This window comes from Acomys minous (assembly GCF_964271855.1).
Source record: "Acomys minous genome assembly, chromosome: 16".
NCBI classification, from domain to species: Eukaryota; Metazoa; Chordata; class Mammalia; order Rodentia; family Muridae; genus Acomys; species Acomys minous.
Genome location: NC_140498.1, coordinates 85,566,020 through 85,577,300, shown reverse-complemented (window position 1 = coordinate 85,577,300; position 11,281 = coordinate 85,566,020). Strand labels below are relative to the sequence as shown.

General features: G+C 52.3%; 1 protein-coding gene across 4 annotated transcripts in view; it reads left to right on the top strand.

Annotated features, from left to right (window-relative positions):
- Positions 1–2,360: 2,360 nt before the first annotated feature.
- BCL7A (BAF chromatin remodeling complex subunit BCL7A) overlaps positions 2,361–11,281 on the top strand; it is a 33,245-nt gene continuing 24,324 nt past the window's right edge. For 2 of the 4 annotated variants that reach the window (XM_084762748.1, XM_084762747.1), the window contains exons 1-2: positions 3,786–4,246; positions 11,106–11,187. In XM_084762748.1, the coding sequence (XP_084618874.1) occupies positions 4,155–4,246; positions 11,106–11,187 (174 nt within the window). In that variant the 5' untranslated portion in view covers positions 3,786–4,154. Of the gene's footprint in view, positions 2,583–2,847; positions 3,755–3,785; positions 4,247–11,105; positions 11,188–11,281 lie in introns of those variants that run through there. The other 2 variants (XM_084762746.1, XM_084762745.1) reach the window with 2 other exon arrangements.

Below are 11,281 nucleotides of genomic sequence, written 5' to 3'. Positions count from 1 at the left end.
CCGAAGCTGGGAAGACGGTGAATGGTGCTCCTGAGGGAAGCTGACTTCCTACGCTGTGGTAGCTGCTAGCTTTGGCATGTTCCTTTCTTATTTAGAAACTACTACCTTACCGTGGTTTCTATTCTCGAGCCCACATAGGTAAGACCTTACATAACTAATACCGCTCACCCCTGGACAAATGGGAGAAAGTTAACTTGAATGTTTGAACACCAACACGGTTGCTCATTTCTGTCATGCCAGCCCAATCCGTAAGCGGGGATACTTTTTCCAAAGTTGGCAGCACAGCTAAAAATATCCAAGAATTCAAATTCAAATATATATTTGGAATTTATATATTGAAGACACAAATACATACATATATATATACACTGTTATCATGTATATGATATATTTGATATCAGTATGTTAGGCATCAATAGCAGTAACAGCTTTTTCAGGACCTGCAGTCATTTGAACAAAATTGTAGGGTCACCCAGCATACACCATTAAAAGGGGGAGAAAAAAAAAAAGCAAAATCCCAGATCACCCCACAGTTCTGTTACTGGTGTGGTACCTTCAGCATATTTGAACTTGACTGTGAATGGTTTTTGTGAGGTAAGAGATGAGAAAATTAAATCTAAGCCCTACTGGGTATGGTGGCTCGTGCTTGCGAGTCCAGTGCGTAAGAGGTGAAGGAGCAAGGAGTTCAAGGCCAACCTCAGCTGCGTAGTGAGTTTGAGGCTAACCTGGGCTATATGAAACCCTGTAGTGGGGAAGGAGGAGGGAGAAGGGGATTAAGAGGGGAAAAAGAAGACAGAAGGGAGAAGAAGAAAGAACACAGTGTCAAAGATGGCTAGGCATATAACAAGGAAATGTGACACCGTGAGCGAGGCCTAGCAGAAACACTCGTCGTCAGACAAACTATAAAACAACTGAGTTTTGAGCCGGGCGTGGTGGCGCACGCCTTTAATCCCAGCACTCGGGAGGCAGAGGCAAGGCGGATCACTGTGAGTTCGAGGCCAGCCTGGTCTACAAAGCGAGTCCAGGACAGCCAAGGCTACACAGAGAGACCCTGTTTTGAAAAACCAAACCAAACCAAAACAAAACAAAACAAAACAAAACAAAACAAAAAAAACCCCAAAAAACAACAACGACAACAACAACAACTGAGTTTTGTTCAAAGAATGAATCTTAAAAATATCTGCAAGAACAGGAGACTATAAAAAATGACATACTAGATTTATAAGGAACATTTGTAGAACGCTTTATGGTTTAATCAGGGATCAAAACCACAACCACCTTCGGGGGCTGGACGGCAAACAGAAGCCAGGTGGCTGTGTGAGCAAACTGGTCACCTACGCAGTGTCCAGGGCGAGGGCTGCTCAGTTCCAGCTAGCGGCTGCTGTGCGGCCCAGGGGTGACTTTGCAGGACTTTGGCTGGTTCTAATGAATTTGGAGTTCGTTTTATAATGGTCACATTCATGTACCATCACACTGACCGGCATGGCCACTTTCCTCCCATTTCCGTTTTCATGAACATGTGCGTATAGTCTGCGAGTGTGTATGCATGTTCACATGCATGGGGCAGGTGCACACGAACATGGGTGTGCATGCATGTGGAGGCCATAAGTTGATACTGGGAACATCCTCTGTCTACCTTATTTACTGAGGCAGGCTCTCTCAATCAAACCCAGAGCTTGTCAGTACAGCTAGTCTCACTAGCCAGCTTGTTCTGGGATCTCCTGTCTCTTTGCCTTTCAAGAATGGAATTATAGGGCAGTTGCATGCCCATTCAGCATGTCAAGTGACGTGATGTGAGTTCTGGGGAGCTGAACTCTAGTCGTGTGTGTGTGTGTGTGTGTGTGTGTGTGTTTTGAGGCAGGGTTTCTCTGTGTAGCCTTGGCTGTCCTGGACTCACTTTGTAGACCAGGCTGGCCTCGAACTCACAGCGATCTGCCTGCCTCTGCCTCCAAAGTGCTGGGATTAAAGGCGTGCGCCACCGCCGCCTGGCTTGAACTCTAGTCTTTATGCTTCCGTGGCAAGCGCTTAACCACTGGGCCATCTGCCTGGCTCACTGTAATCATTTTGAAGTACAATTCAGTGACATGGGACATCCACCTCTATGCAGTTACAGAAAACTTTCTTCATTACAAAGAAAAAACCCGTGCCCATTAGCCATCTTTCCCTCTTCCCCTCAGCTCTGCCTAGTCTAGATAGCTCATGTAAGTGGTCTTATACCCACGCTGTCCTTATATGCCCATATCTTTCCACTTAGCATGCTTGCAAGCATGGTTAGCAGTGTTGGGTGAATACTCCCACTGTTTGAAAAGACATCCATTCATCAGTTGGTATTTGGGTTTTTAATATTTTACATTTTATTTAATGTGTGTGTAAACATGTGATCAAAGGACTTTCAGGAGTCAGTTCTCTCGATTCCACATTGTGGGTGCTGGGAATCGAACTCTGGTCTTCGGGCTTGGCAGCAAGTGCATTTACTAGTACAGCACTTGCCTAGCATGCACAATGCCTGCACTAAACAAAATTAATTCCCTGGCCCAAACACAGGGTTTCTCTTGTAGTCCTGGCTGTCTTGGACTTGCTTTGTAGACCAGGCTGGTCTTGAACTCTTAGAGATCCATTTGCCTCTGCCTCTCAAATGCTGGGATTAAAGGCGTGCACCACCACTGCCCAGCTCAATTGTTCAAATGTAGTCCTGCCTAGTCTGGAACTACCTACAAAACCAGGCTGGCCTTGAACTCAGAGAGTGCAGGAATTAAAGGAGTGTGCCACCACGCCTGACTACTGTTCTTCTTTTTCACATTAGGATCATGTGTTTAAAATGGTAAAAAAGAAGCCGGGCGTGGTGGCAGAGGCAGGCAGATCGATGTGAGTTTGAGGCCAGTCCGCTCTACAAAGCTTGTCCAGGACAGCAGAGAAACTCTGTCCCTCCCCCTCCCCAAAAAAGGTAAAAAGATATACCCGGGGAAAATCCCATAGATTCTCACTCTCATTTCTTTACTATAAACTCCCTTTACCAACCCCTGCAACAACCCCGAAACTTCAGGGAAGATGCTTGGTACTAGATAGAATAAGTGGGAGACATAGATGAAGTTCAAGGCTGCAACCTTGAATTACTCCTTGACTCAGTTTCCCCATGTGTGAAATGACTGGTGTTGGGCTAGTTCCTCTCTAGGCACCGGCTTGCTCACATTAGGTCATCTCTTTTCCCAGCATCCACCTGGGCAGGCATTCGCTCTGGTCCAGTCTGTTTAGCCGCAGCTGCACACCCACCTGTCCCTATCCCAGTTGACAGCGGTAGATTCTGCCACCCAGCTCTGTCCCAAAAGTCTTTCTGGGTTGGACTAGTCCAGTTTACCTGCGGCTCTCGGTCAGTACACTGCACCTCCAACAGGAACTGTTTAAAATTAAATCATGATCTTCGGACAATCCCCAGGGAGGTTTATCCGTGACTGGGGCAACTTATCTCCGGGGTAGGGGAAAGAAAGCCCTGCGACAATGCCAATTGTCACCGGGCTCCGGACACCTTTCCTAAGACACTAGTTTAAGCATGGTGAGGCCACGTTCAGGCTCACACATTTCAACAGAGCAGCTGGCCAGAGACAGGCGCCTCAACTCTTTCCAAGATCACCTCGCGTCGCGAACCGCCGCCTCCAACTCTGAGAACTCAAGCGCCCGACAGGAAACTTGCACGATCGCGCCGGCGGCCACCAACCCGAGCCAGGGCATCCACGGCCTGCAGTCTGCCATCCCCAGGGTGTGTGTCTTGGGGGGGGAGGGGTCCCCACCGCACCTGCGGCCTCCGAGGGAGTCCTCGCGAGGGCCCGTCCCACGTACTAGGAGATCGGGGTCACTCCTGATAGCTTCTCGGGGAGAGGTCCCCGAAGCTCCCCGGGGAGGGCGGCGGCGCCGGGAGGCCGCACTGCTGGCGGCCGCGCCGCTCCCCCTTTGCTCTGTGCAGCTGCCGCCCGGCGCTTGCGCACTGGGCCCCGGGCGCGCGGCGGCACCAGGCTTTGTGTGTGCGCGTATGTGTGTGAGTGTGTGTCTGTGCGCGAGTGAGAGAGCGGGCGAGTGTGGCGAGCAGGACCCGGCGGGCGCGCTCCCCCAGCCTCTCTCGCTCTCTCTTCTCTCTCTCTCTCTCCCTCCCCGCCAGAACCATGTCGGGCAGGTCGGTTCGAGCCGAGACCAGGAGCCGGGCCAAAGATGATATCAAGAGGGTCATGGCGGCTATCGAGAAAGTGCGCAAATGGTAAGCCGAGGCGCCTGCTCGCTCTCTCGCCCGCCCCGGCTCGCTGCACCGCGTCGCGGCCGCCAGCAAGCACGGACTCAGCGCGCAGAGCAGCGGGGCGCAGCGGCCCCGGGCCCGGAGTTGGCGAGGTCGCGCGGCCCGGGTCACCTGCGCCCGGCGGGGGCTGCGTCCACTGCCCAGGTGTGCTTGGCGCCGGTCGCCCACCTGGCGCGGCGGCGGCGGTGGCGGCAGCAGCGGCGGCGGCTGCAGCCCGGAGCTCCGAGCTCGGCTCTCGGGAGAGGGGGGTTCGCAGCCGGCCCCAGAAGCCATTTCGTTTTTTTGTGCAAGTCACATGAAAGCGGCTTCCCGCGCGCCGGGGCCGTGATGCCGGCGGCGGCGGGCAGAGCGCGAGCTCCATTGTGCAGCGCGGAGCGGGCCGCCGTCTCCTCCCGGGGCGGCGCGGCGCCGGTGTCCCCCCAACATACACACACCCCACGCCCCGACCCGCCCGCAGCTCCCCGCCTCCCAGGCCTCGGCGCCCTCGAGTCTGCGGAGTTTGCAGAGCGCGAGCCGTTTAAATTTAGCGCTTTGGGCAGCCTGGAGCGAGGGCTCCGGGCGAGGAAGGAAGATGGGGGCGAGCGCTGGGAAGGCGGTGGCGCGACCGGGGCGCGGGGCACCCACGGCTCCCACCCGCTTCGCGCGGTACCCGGAGGTCGGGGGACACGATGTTTGCAGCCAGAAGCCAAGTCCTGGGCCGTGTCTGCCTTCTCCTAGCTGGAGCTGGTGTTTGTTTTGCGGAGAGATCGAGCGACCGTTGTTTTTGTTCTCTGCACTAGGGGAGGAGGGGACCGCGACATTCGGTGTGGGCCGTGCGTGTTTTTCAAGCTCAAATTAGATCGTGCCCGGCGTGGCCTCGTTATAATTAGTAGGATGGAACATTTTCATGGCCCTTGTAGGGATCTGACTCTGAGGCGGCCCCAGAGGTCAGGCCTGAGGCACCAGTAGTCCACCACCCGGTTGGGTCAGACTTGTTGAAAACTCCCTGCTCCCTGATTTCAACTTTATTACGGTTTTTTTTCCCACGGCTTTATCAGGGGCCGAGGAGGGGAATGAGCGGCCGCGAGGGTGTCCCCAAGTGTCAGCGGCCGCGGGCTGGTTCTGCCCTTTATAGGAGGAACTGGCCAGGCCCCACTGCAGGCTGTTTCTTTGGGGGGTGTCATTTCTTGAGTAACGCCTCTGTTGTTGTCTTTTTTTTTTTTTTTTAACACTATGGGGAGGGAGAGCTGTCTCCGGTCTGGTGGTGTCACAAGTTAGCTGTCCTTTCAGAGTGAAACCCAACAAAAAAAAGGCAAGGAGAAAAATCAATAAAGTCCACGTGCTCCCGGGCCTCCTATGGAAAGGGCTGTCTGCGGATGGCCGGATGCCCGCCGTGGGCTGGGTTTGGCTCCAATGGGACAAAGAATTTTCACAACCGTGAGAAGGGGAGGCTTTCCAAAGTTGAGCTCGGAGTCCTGGGTGCCGGGAGCTCCCCTGCTGAGCAGGGCGCCGGGTACCCAACTGGAGCCATTTAAAAATGGCAGAAACAGCTGCAGGCCAAAACACAGAGGAAAACAACACGGTGCCCCTTCTCCTGTGGGACTCTCAGAGGAAGGCTGGGGTGCCCCCCCCTCCCCTGCCTCAGTGCCCGTGCAAAGAAAGAACAGATATCAGAGTGAGAGTACCTTCTGTCTGCCACCCGCCTGGAGGGTAGAAAGGGGCCGGTGTAAGCTGCCTTTCTGGTCCTGGAGCTGTGACAGCTGCGGCTGGGTCTGCCAGCTGCTCTGCAGGGCGGGCAGATGGAGAGGGATGGGGCTTTCCACCCTGCGGTCCCTAGAGCTGCAGGCCTGGAGGCTGCTTCTTCCATCCCCGGTCCGGGCCCGGTTCACAGCCTGCCAAGCCTGGGATTGCAGCGGGGGATATGGCTGCCTTCTTCCCTGTGTGTTTGGGGATATAAGTACATTACGACCTCTAAAGACTTCGGGCTGTGGGAATCTCCGGCTTGAGTCTGTACTTAACTTCCTTGCTGTGACCTTGGCCAGAATAAGAAACTCGGTTCTCTAACCCTGGCAACCAGGGGATTTGATGCCCCCACCTGTCCTACAACTATTGGGTCAGGTGGAGTCACCAGAGTACACAGAGGCCCTTGTAAATAAATGCACTTATGTAAGGTGGACTTGGTAGAAATTTTGGGTTGCTTCCCTCTCTGTTTTAAACAGAAATTGGGGGTGGGGGGAGGTGTGCTTCCTTGAGTCTCTGAATCTGGTCTTGCCCTGTCTGTACAACAGTCTTGCAATCAACCCTGAAGGCTTTGGGGTTGTTTATTAACTGTGACCACCAACCATGCAGTTCACCACTGCCTGAGACATGGTGTTGCCAAACTTAGCAAATTAAAATACAGAACACCCAGCTGAATTTGAGTTTTACATAAATAGCAAAGTCATTTAAAAAAATAAATAACTCTTTCTCCCCTGGTATGGTGGTGCATGCCTGTAACTTCAGCACTTCTGAGGTAGAGGCAGGAGAATCAGGAGTTCAAGGCTAGCCTCAGCTACATAGTGGGTTCAAGGCTAGCTTTACATACAAGCTTGTCTCAAAAAAAAAAAAAAAAACAAACGAACAAATAAAAATAAAACTTAATCCCCAGCACTTGGGAGGCAGAGGCAGGCGGATTGATGTGAGTTTGAGGTGAGCCTGGTCTGCAAAGTGAGTCCAGGACAACCAAGGCTACACAGAGAGACCTTGTCTCGAAAAACCAAAAAAAAAAAAAAAAGAAAAAAAGAAAAAGCAAAATGTAAGTGAAATTTTCTGCTGAGAGTATTGCTTTAGTGGTAGAATTTGAGTTTAGTGTGCACAGGCCTCTGAGTTTTGGCCTTGCTCTATGTATACCCTCACCACCACTTCACGCTTCCCACCCCTCCAACCCCCACCTCCACCCCTACCCCCACCTCAGACAAGGTTTCTCTGTGTAACAGCCCTGGCTGTCCTGGAACTCTTTGTAGACCAGGCTGTCCTCGCAAAGATCTGCCTGCCTCTGCCTCCCAAGGGCTGGGATTAAAGGCGTGCACCACCAAGCCTGGATTAGGACAGGTTTCTTAAGGTGACAAAGACTAGTTGTGTAGTTAATATACAAAGAGGGATTTCCAGGTCTTTGGAATCAGCAGGGCCCCCAGGGAAACATTGGACCTACCCACCAGGAGAGCACCGGAAACTTACCCTGGCCTTGAGCACCTGAGTGGACCCTTGTAGTTCATATAAGAGCCTGAGCCAGGCCGTGGTGGCGCACACCTTTGATCCTAGCACTTGGGAGGCAGAGGGAGGGGGATCTTTGTAAGTTCTCTGGTCAACAGAGAAAGTTCTAAGACAGCCAAGGCTACACAGAGAAACCCTGTGTCCATACCTGCATCTGGGACTTCATTTAACACTTGTATCTTGGGAACACAATTCTGATAGGCAGAGGAGGTGCTGAGGCCAAGCTGGTTGCCATGGAGACAAGACTCTAGCTCTGTGCAGAGTAGTTTTGTGGCTAGGCTGAGGTGCCACTTTATGGTCAAAGTGAATGCCTCCAGGTGGTGACATGTGGGAGCTCAGAGCCAGCCAGTGTTTGTCATCTGGAACAAGCTGTGGCTCCCAGGGGCATGTGGGCTACAGACCATATTTTGAGAGTAGCCCAAAATCTGGATTTTTATGGTCCTTCCTTCCTTCTACTTTGGCAATTGTATCAACTTTTTAAAAAAGATTTATTTATTTATTACATATACAGTGCTCTGCCTGCATGTACACCTGCACACCAGAAGAGGGCACCAGATCACATTATAGACGGTTGTGAGCCACCATGTGGTTGTTGGGAATTGAACTCAGGACCTCTGGAAGAGCAGACAGTGCTCTTAACCGCTGTGCCATCTCTCCAGCCCCTTGTATCAACTTTTTAAGAGTACTATGCCAGGCAGGCAGATCGCTGTGAGTTTGAGGCTAGCCTGGTCTACAAGGCGAGCCCAGGACAGGCAAGGCTACACAGAGAAACCCTGTCTTGAAAAACAAAAACAAAGAAAGAGCACTATGAAAGTAAACAAGACATGCCTGTCGGCCACTCGCTTGCCATCCTTACTGTAAAATAATGGCAACTGTCTAGTTCCCTCCTCATGGGAGTGGCCAACTGTGTGTGTTCCCCACCCAACCCCACCCCACCCCCGTCATGGGCTGGGCCACTTGTAGGAGGAGATCTCAGCTGCTCCCCTGAGCCAGGTCCTTTGTGGGAGCTCTGTCCCACCTCCTGAGAGACCAAGAGCCAGGTCTCGGGTCAGCTCCTACTTAAGTTTTTAAAGTTTATTTTGTGTGTGTACACATATGTAAGACACAGAGAGAGAGAGAGTATGCACACTCATGTGTGCTATGATGTGCATGCGGAGGTCAAAGGGCAACTCGTGGGAGTAGGTACTGAAGATCTAACCCAGTCATCAAGCACTTTTCCTACCACCTACTGAGCCTTCTCACCAGCCCCTATTATATTATTTATTATTATTATTATTATTATTATTATTATTATTATTATTATTATTATTATTATTAATCACTGTGTAGCTTAGAGCCACCTGAGACCTAGAATTAGCAATCTTGCCTCCGCCTCCAAGAGGGCAGGGATCTCAAGTTGCTAGAACCACATACCATCATGCGCAGCTCTCAAGGTCAAGTTCATAACTCTTGTCTCTGCCCCAATGCCCCCTCAGTGTCCACGCCTGACACTGTCTCCCGGGGTGACCTGGGCACTCGGTCATCATCGGCTGGCGAAGATGGAACCAGTAGTGTGCAGACGTAACTCCTGACAGCTCCATTCATCCTGGTCCTGTCATCGTGGGAGACCCAGAGCTATGGCATGCTTTCCAACCTGAACTTTGGCCTTTATGTAACAAGTTAATTACTTTTTAAAAAACCACACCCACACACCCACCCACACACACACACACACACACACACACACACACACACTCTAACTTTGAATTGCTTGATTTACTTAGGCTCAGACCAAGGACTTGTGAGCACCAATTGAGTGACCTTGGCCATTTAGATTCTAGAAGTTTCTCTCACCCAGGTACTCTCTAGAATGGACTTTCCCTGTCCATGGACAGCAGGACAGCAGTTGGTGGACTCTGGCATCAAAACATATATTTACTCTTTGTTTTACCATGTACTGTCTATATATGGCCATGGCCAGGGTAAAAGTTTCTGGACCGCTTGTTTCTTCATCTGTACAAAGTGTTCTCTTGGCCTTTTAGTACTCTTAGGGAAAGGAGAGAGGACAGGGGTCATGTAGCTTGGTCCCCTAGTACACAGTGGTCATCAGGATTGTGTCTTTGCTTGTTACCGAGGTTTGTTCCTGGTGATGGCTCTGACCCTGCAGGTACCTTCTGAGTATTTGGAGAGTGAAAGGTCCGGCCTGTGGCTTGCGCATCCTGCCTCCAGGAGGCAGGAGAAGGATGGCAGATAGATTGACTTCTGTCTTCACTTCTGCTTTCCCCACTGAAAGGAGCGTGGGCGAGGCCTGACAGGTGCTCTGGAAAGTAGTCTGCGCCAAGAGTTTGGACTCTCTCACTATGGGGCTATGAGTTCACCTCAGGCCTGGCTTCCCTGATCTGTCAGATGGGGAAGGTGACACTTGCTGCCCCACAGGGCTGGTCATGTAAACATCAGAGTGTGTGGGCGTAGCGCTCGGCACATGGCAGCAACTAGACATGGTCTCCTTTAACAATACGAGCCAGGCCATCGCTGGCAGCAACATGGAGACTTGAGAGGGCTGAGTTTGTGGATGGAGGTGTGTGGTTTGGTTGGCTGTTTTTGAGTGTGCTCACCACTCCCTTCCCGTCCCCCCAAAAGAAACAGCCTCAATAGTGACATGGGAGAGTCATGTGTCACAGTGTACTATGAGGTTAAGTTTGGATGGAAGAGCCAAGGTCCTCACAACTGTAGTGCTAGTAGCAGTGGGTCCCTTGTCATTGAAACTGACGCCAGCCCTGCCACTTCCTCTGGCCCTGACATCTCATCTCACTGTGGGTCTCCCTGCTCCCCCCCCCCCCAAGTCATCTGGGTTACTTACTGAACTCAGGCTGCCTCCCTAAAATGGCCAAGTCAGAGCCCAGACTGTTGGGCTTCAAACCCCAGCCCTGCCTCTAGTGAGTCTTCCCCACTTTGTGCCCACCCCAGCCCAGGTACATGGCCTCTGATTATTTAGAGCAAGAAGTGACACCCTCTGACAGAAGTCGGTGGCCATAGTACTAGTCTAGGAAATGACAGTGGCTCGGACAAGTCATAATTATTGCCCTGGTAGAACCAGTCACCCTTTCTCCTCCTCATGGCTTGTAATTTTTCTCCTCCTCACCTGCAAACCTGTCTCTCTCAGCTGGGGACTTGGATTCTGTCCTGTGGGAGGTTAGAACCCAGGTGATGGGCGGGGGGTGGGGGGGTCCATGTGGAGCCTCAACTGAAGCATAGGTTCAAGGGTCTGTCCCCACAAGGCCAGGCTGGCCCTGCCCCTCAACACCCACCCACCCGCATGCCCCTGCAGTGTTCGGAAGGGAAGCTGCCAGGAGGGTAGGGCGGTCGCTTGCCTTCTCAGGCCCGAAAGGGTAGGCAGCGCGAGGCTTGTGGCTTTCCCAGGGGCCCCAGGTGTCAAGGACAGAGCTGGGATTCCAGCCATATCTGTGTGATCAAAGCTTGTTGTCTTAGCCCCTGGGCTACACAGTCATCACTTTGTAGCTGTGATGACCTCTGCCACACACACCCCTCCCTGCTAAGCAGAGTCCTGTACGAAGCCCCCTGGTTATGGGCTTTTCCTCCACGTTCCCTGCAGGGAGAAGAAATGGGTGACCGTTGGCGACACCTCCCTGCGAATCTACAAGTGGGTCCCCGTCACGGAGCCAAAAGTTGATGACGTGAGTATGTAGGGGTGACGTGTCATCATTTCCTACCCAGGGTAGCCTCCCCACTGTGGGGACAAGAGGTCTGTTGCCGACCACCGGTCTGGGG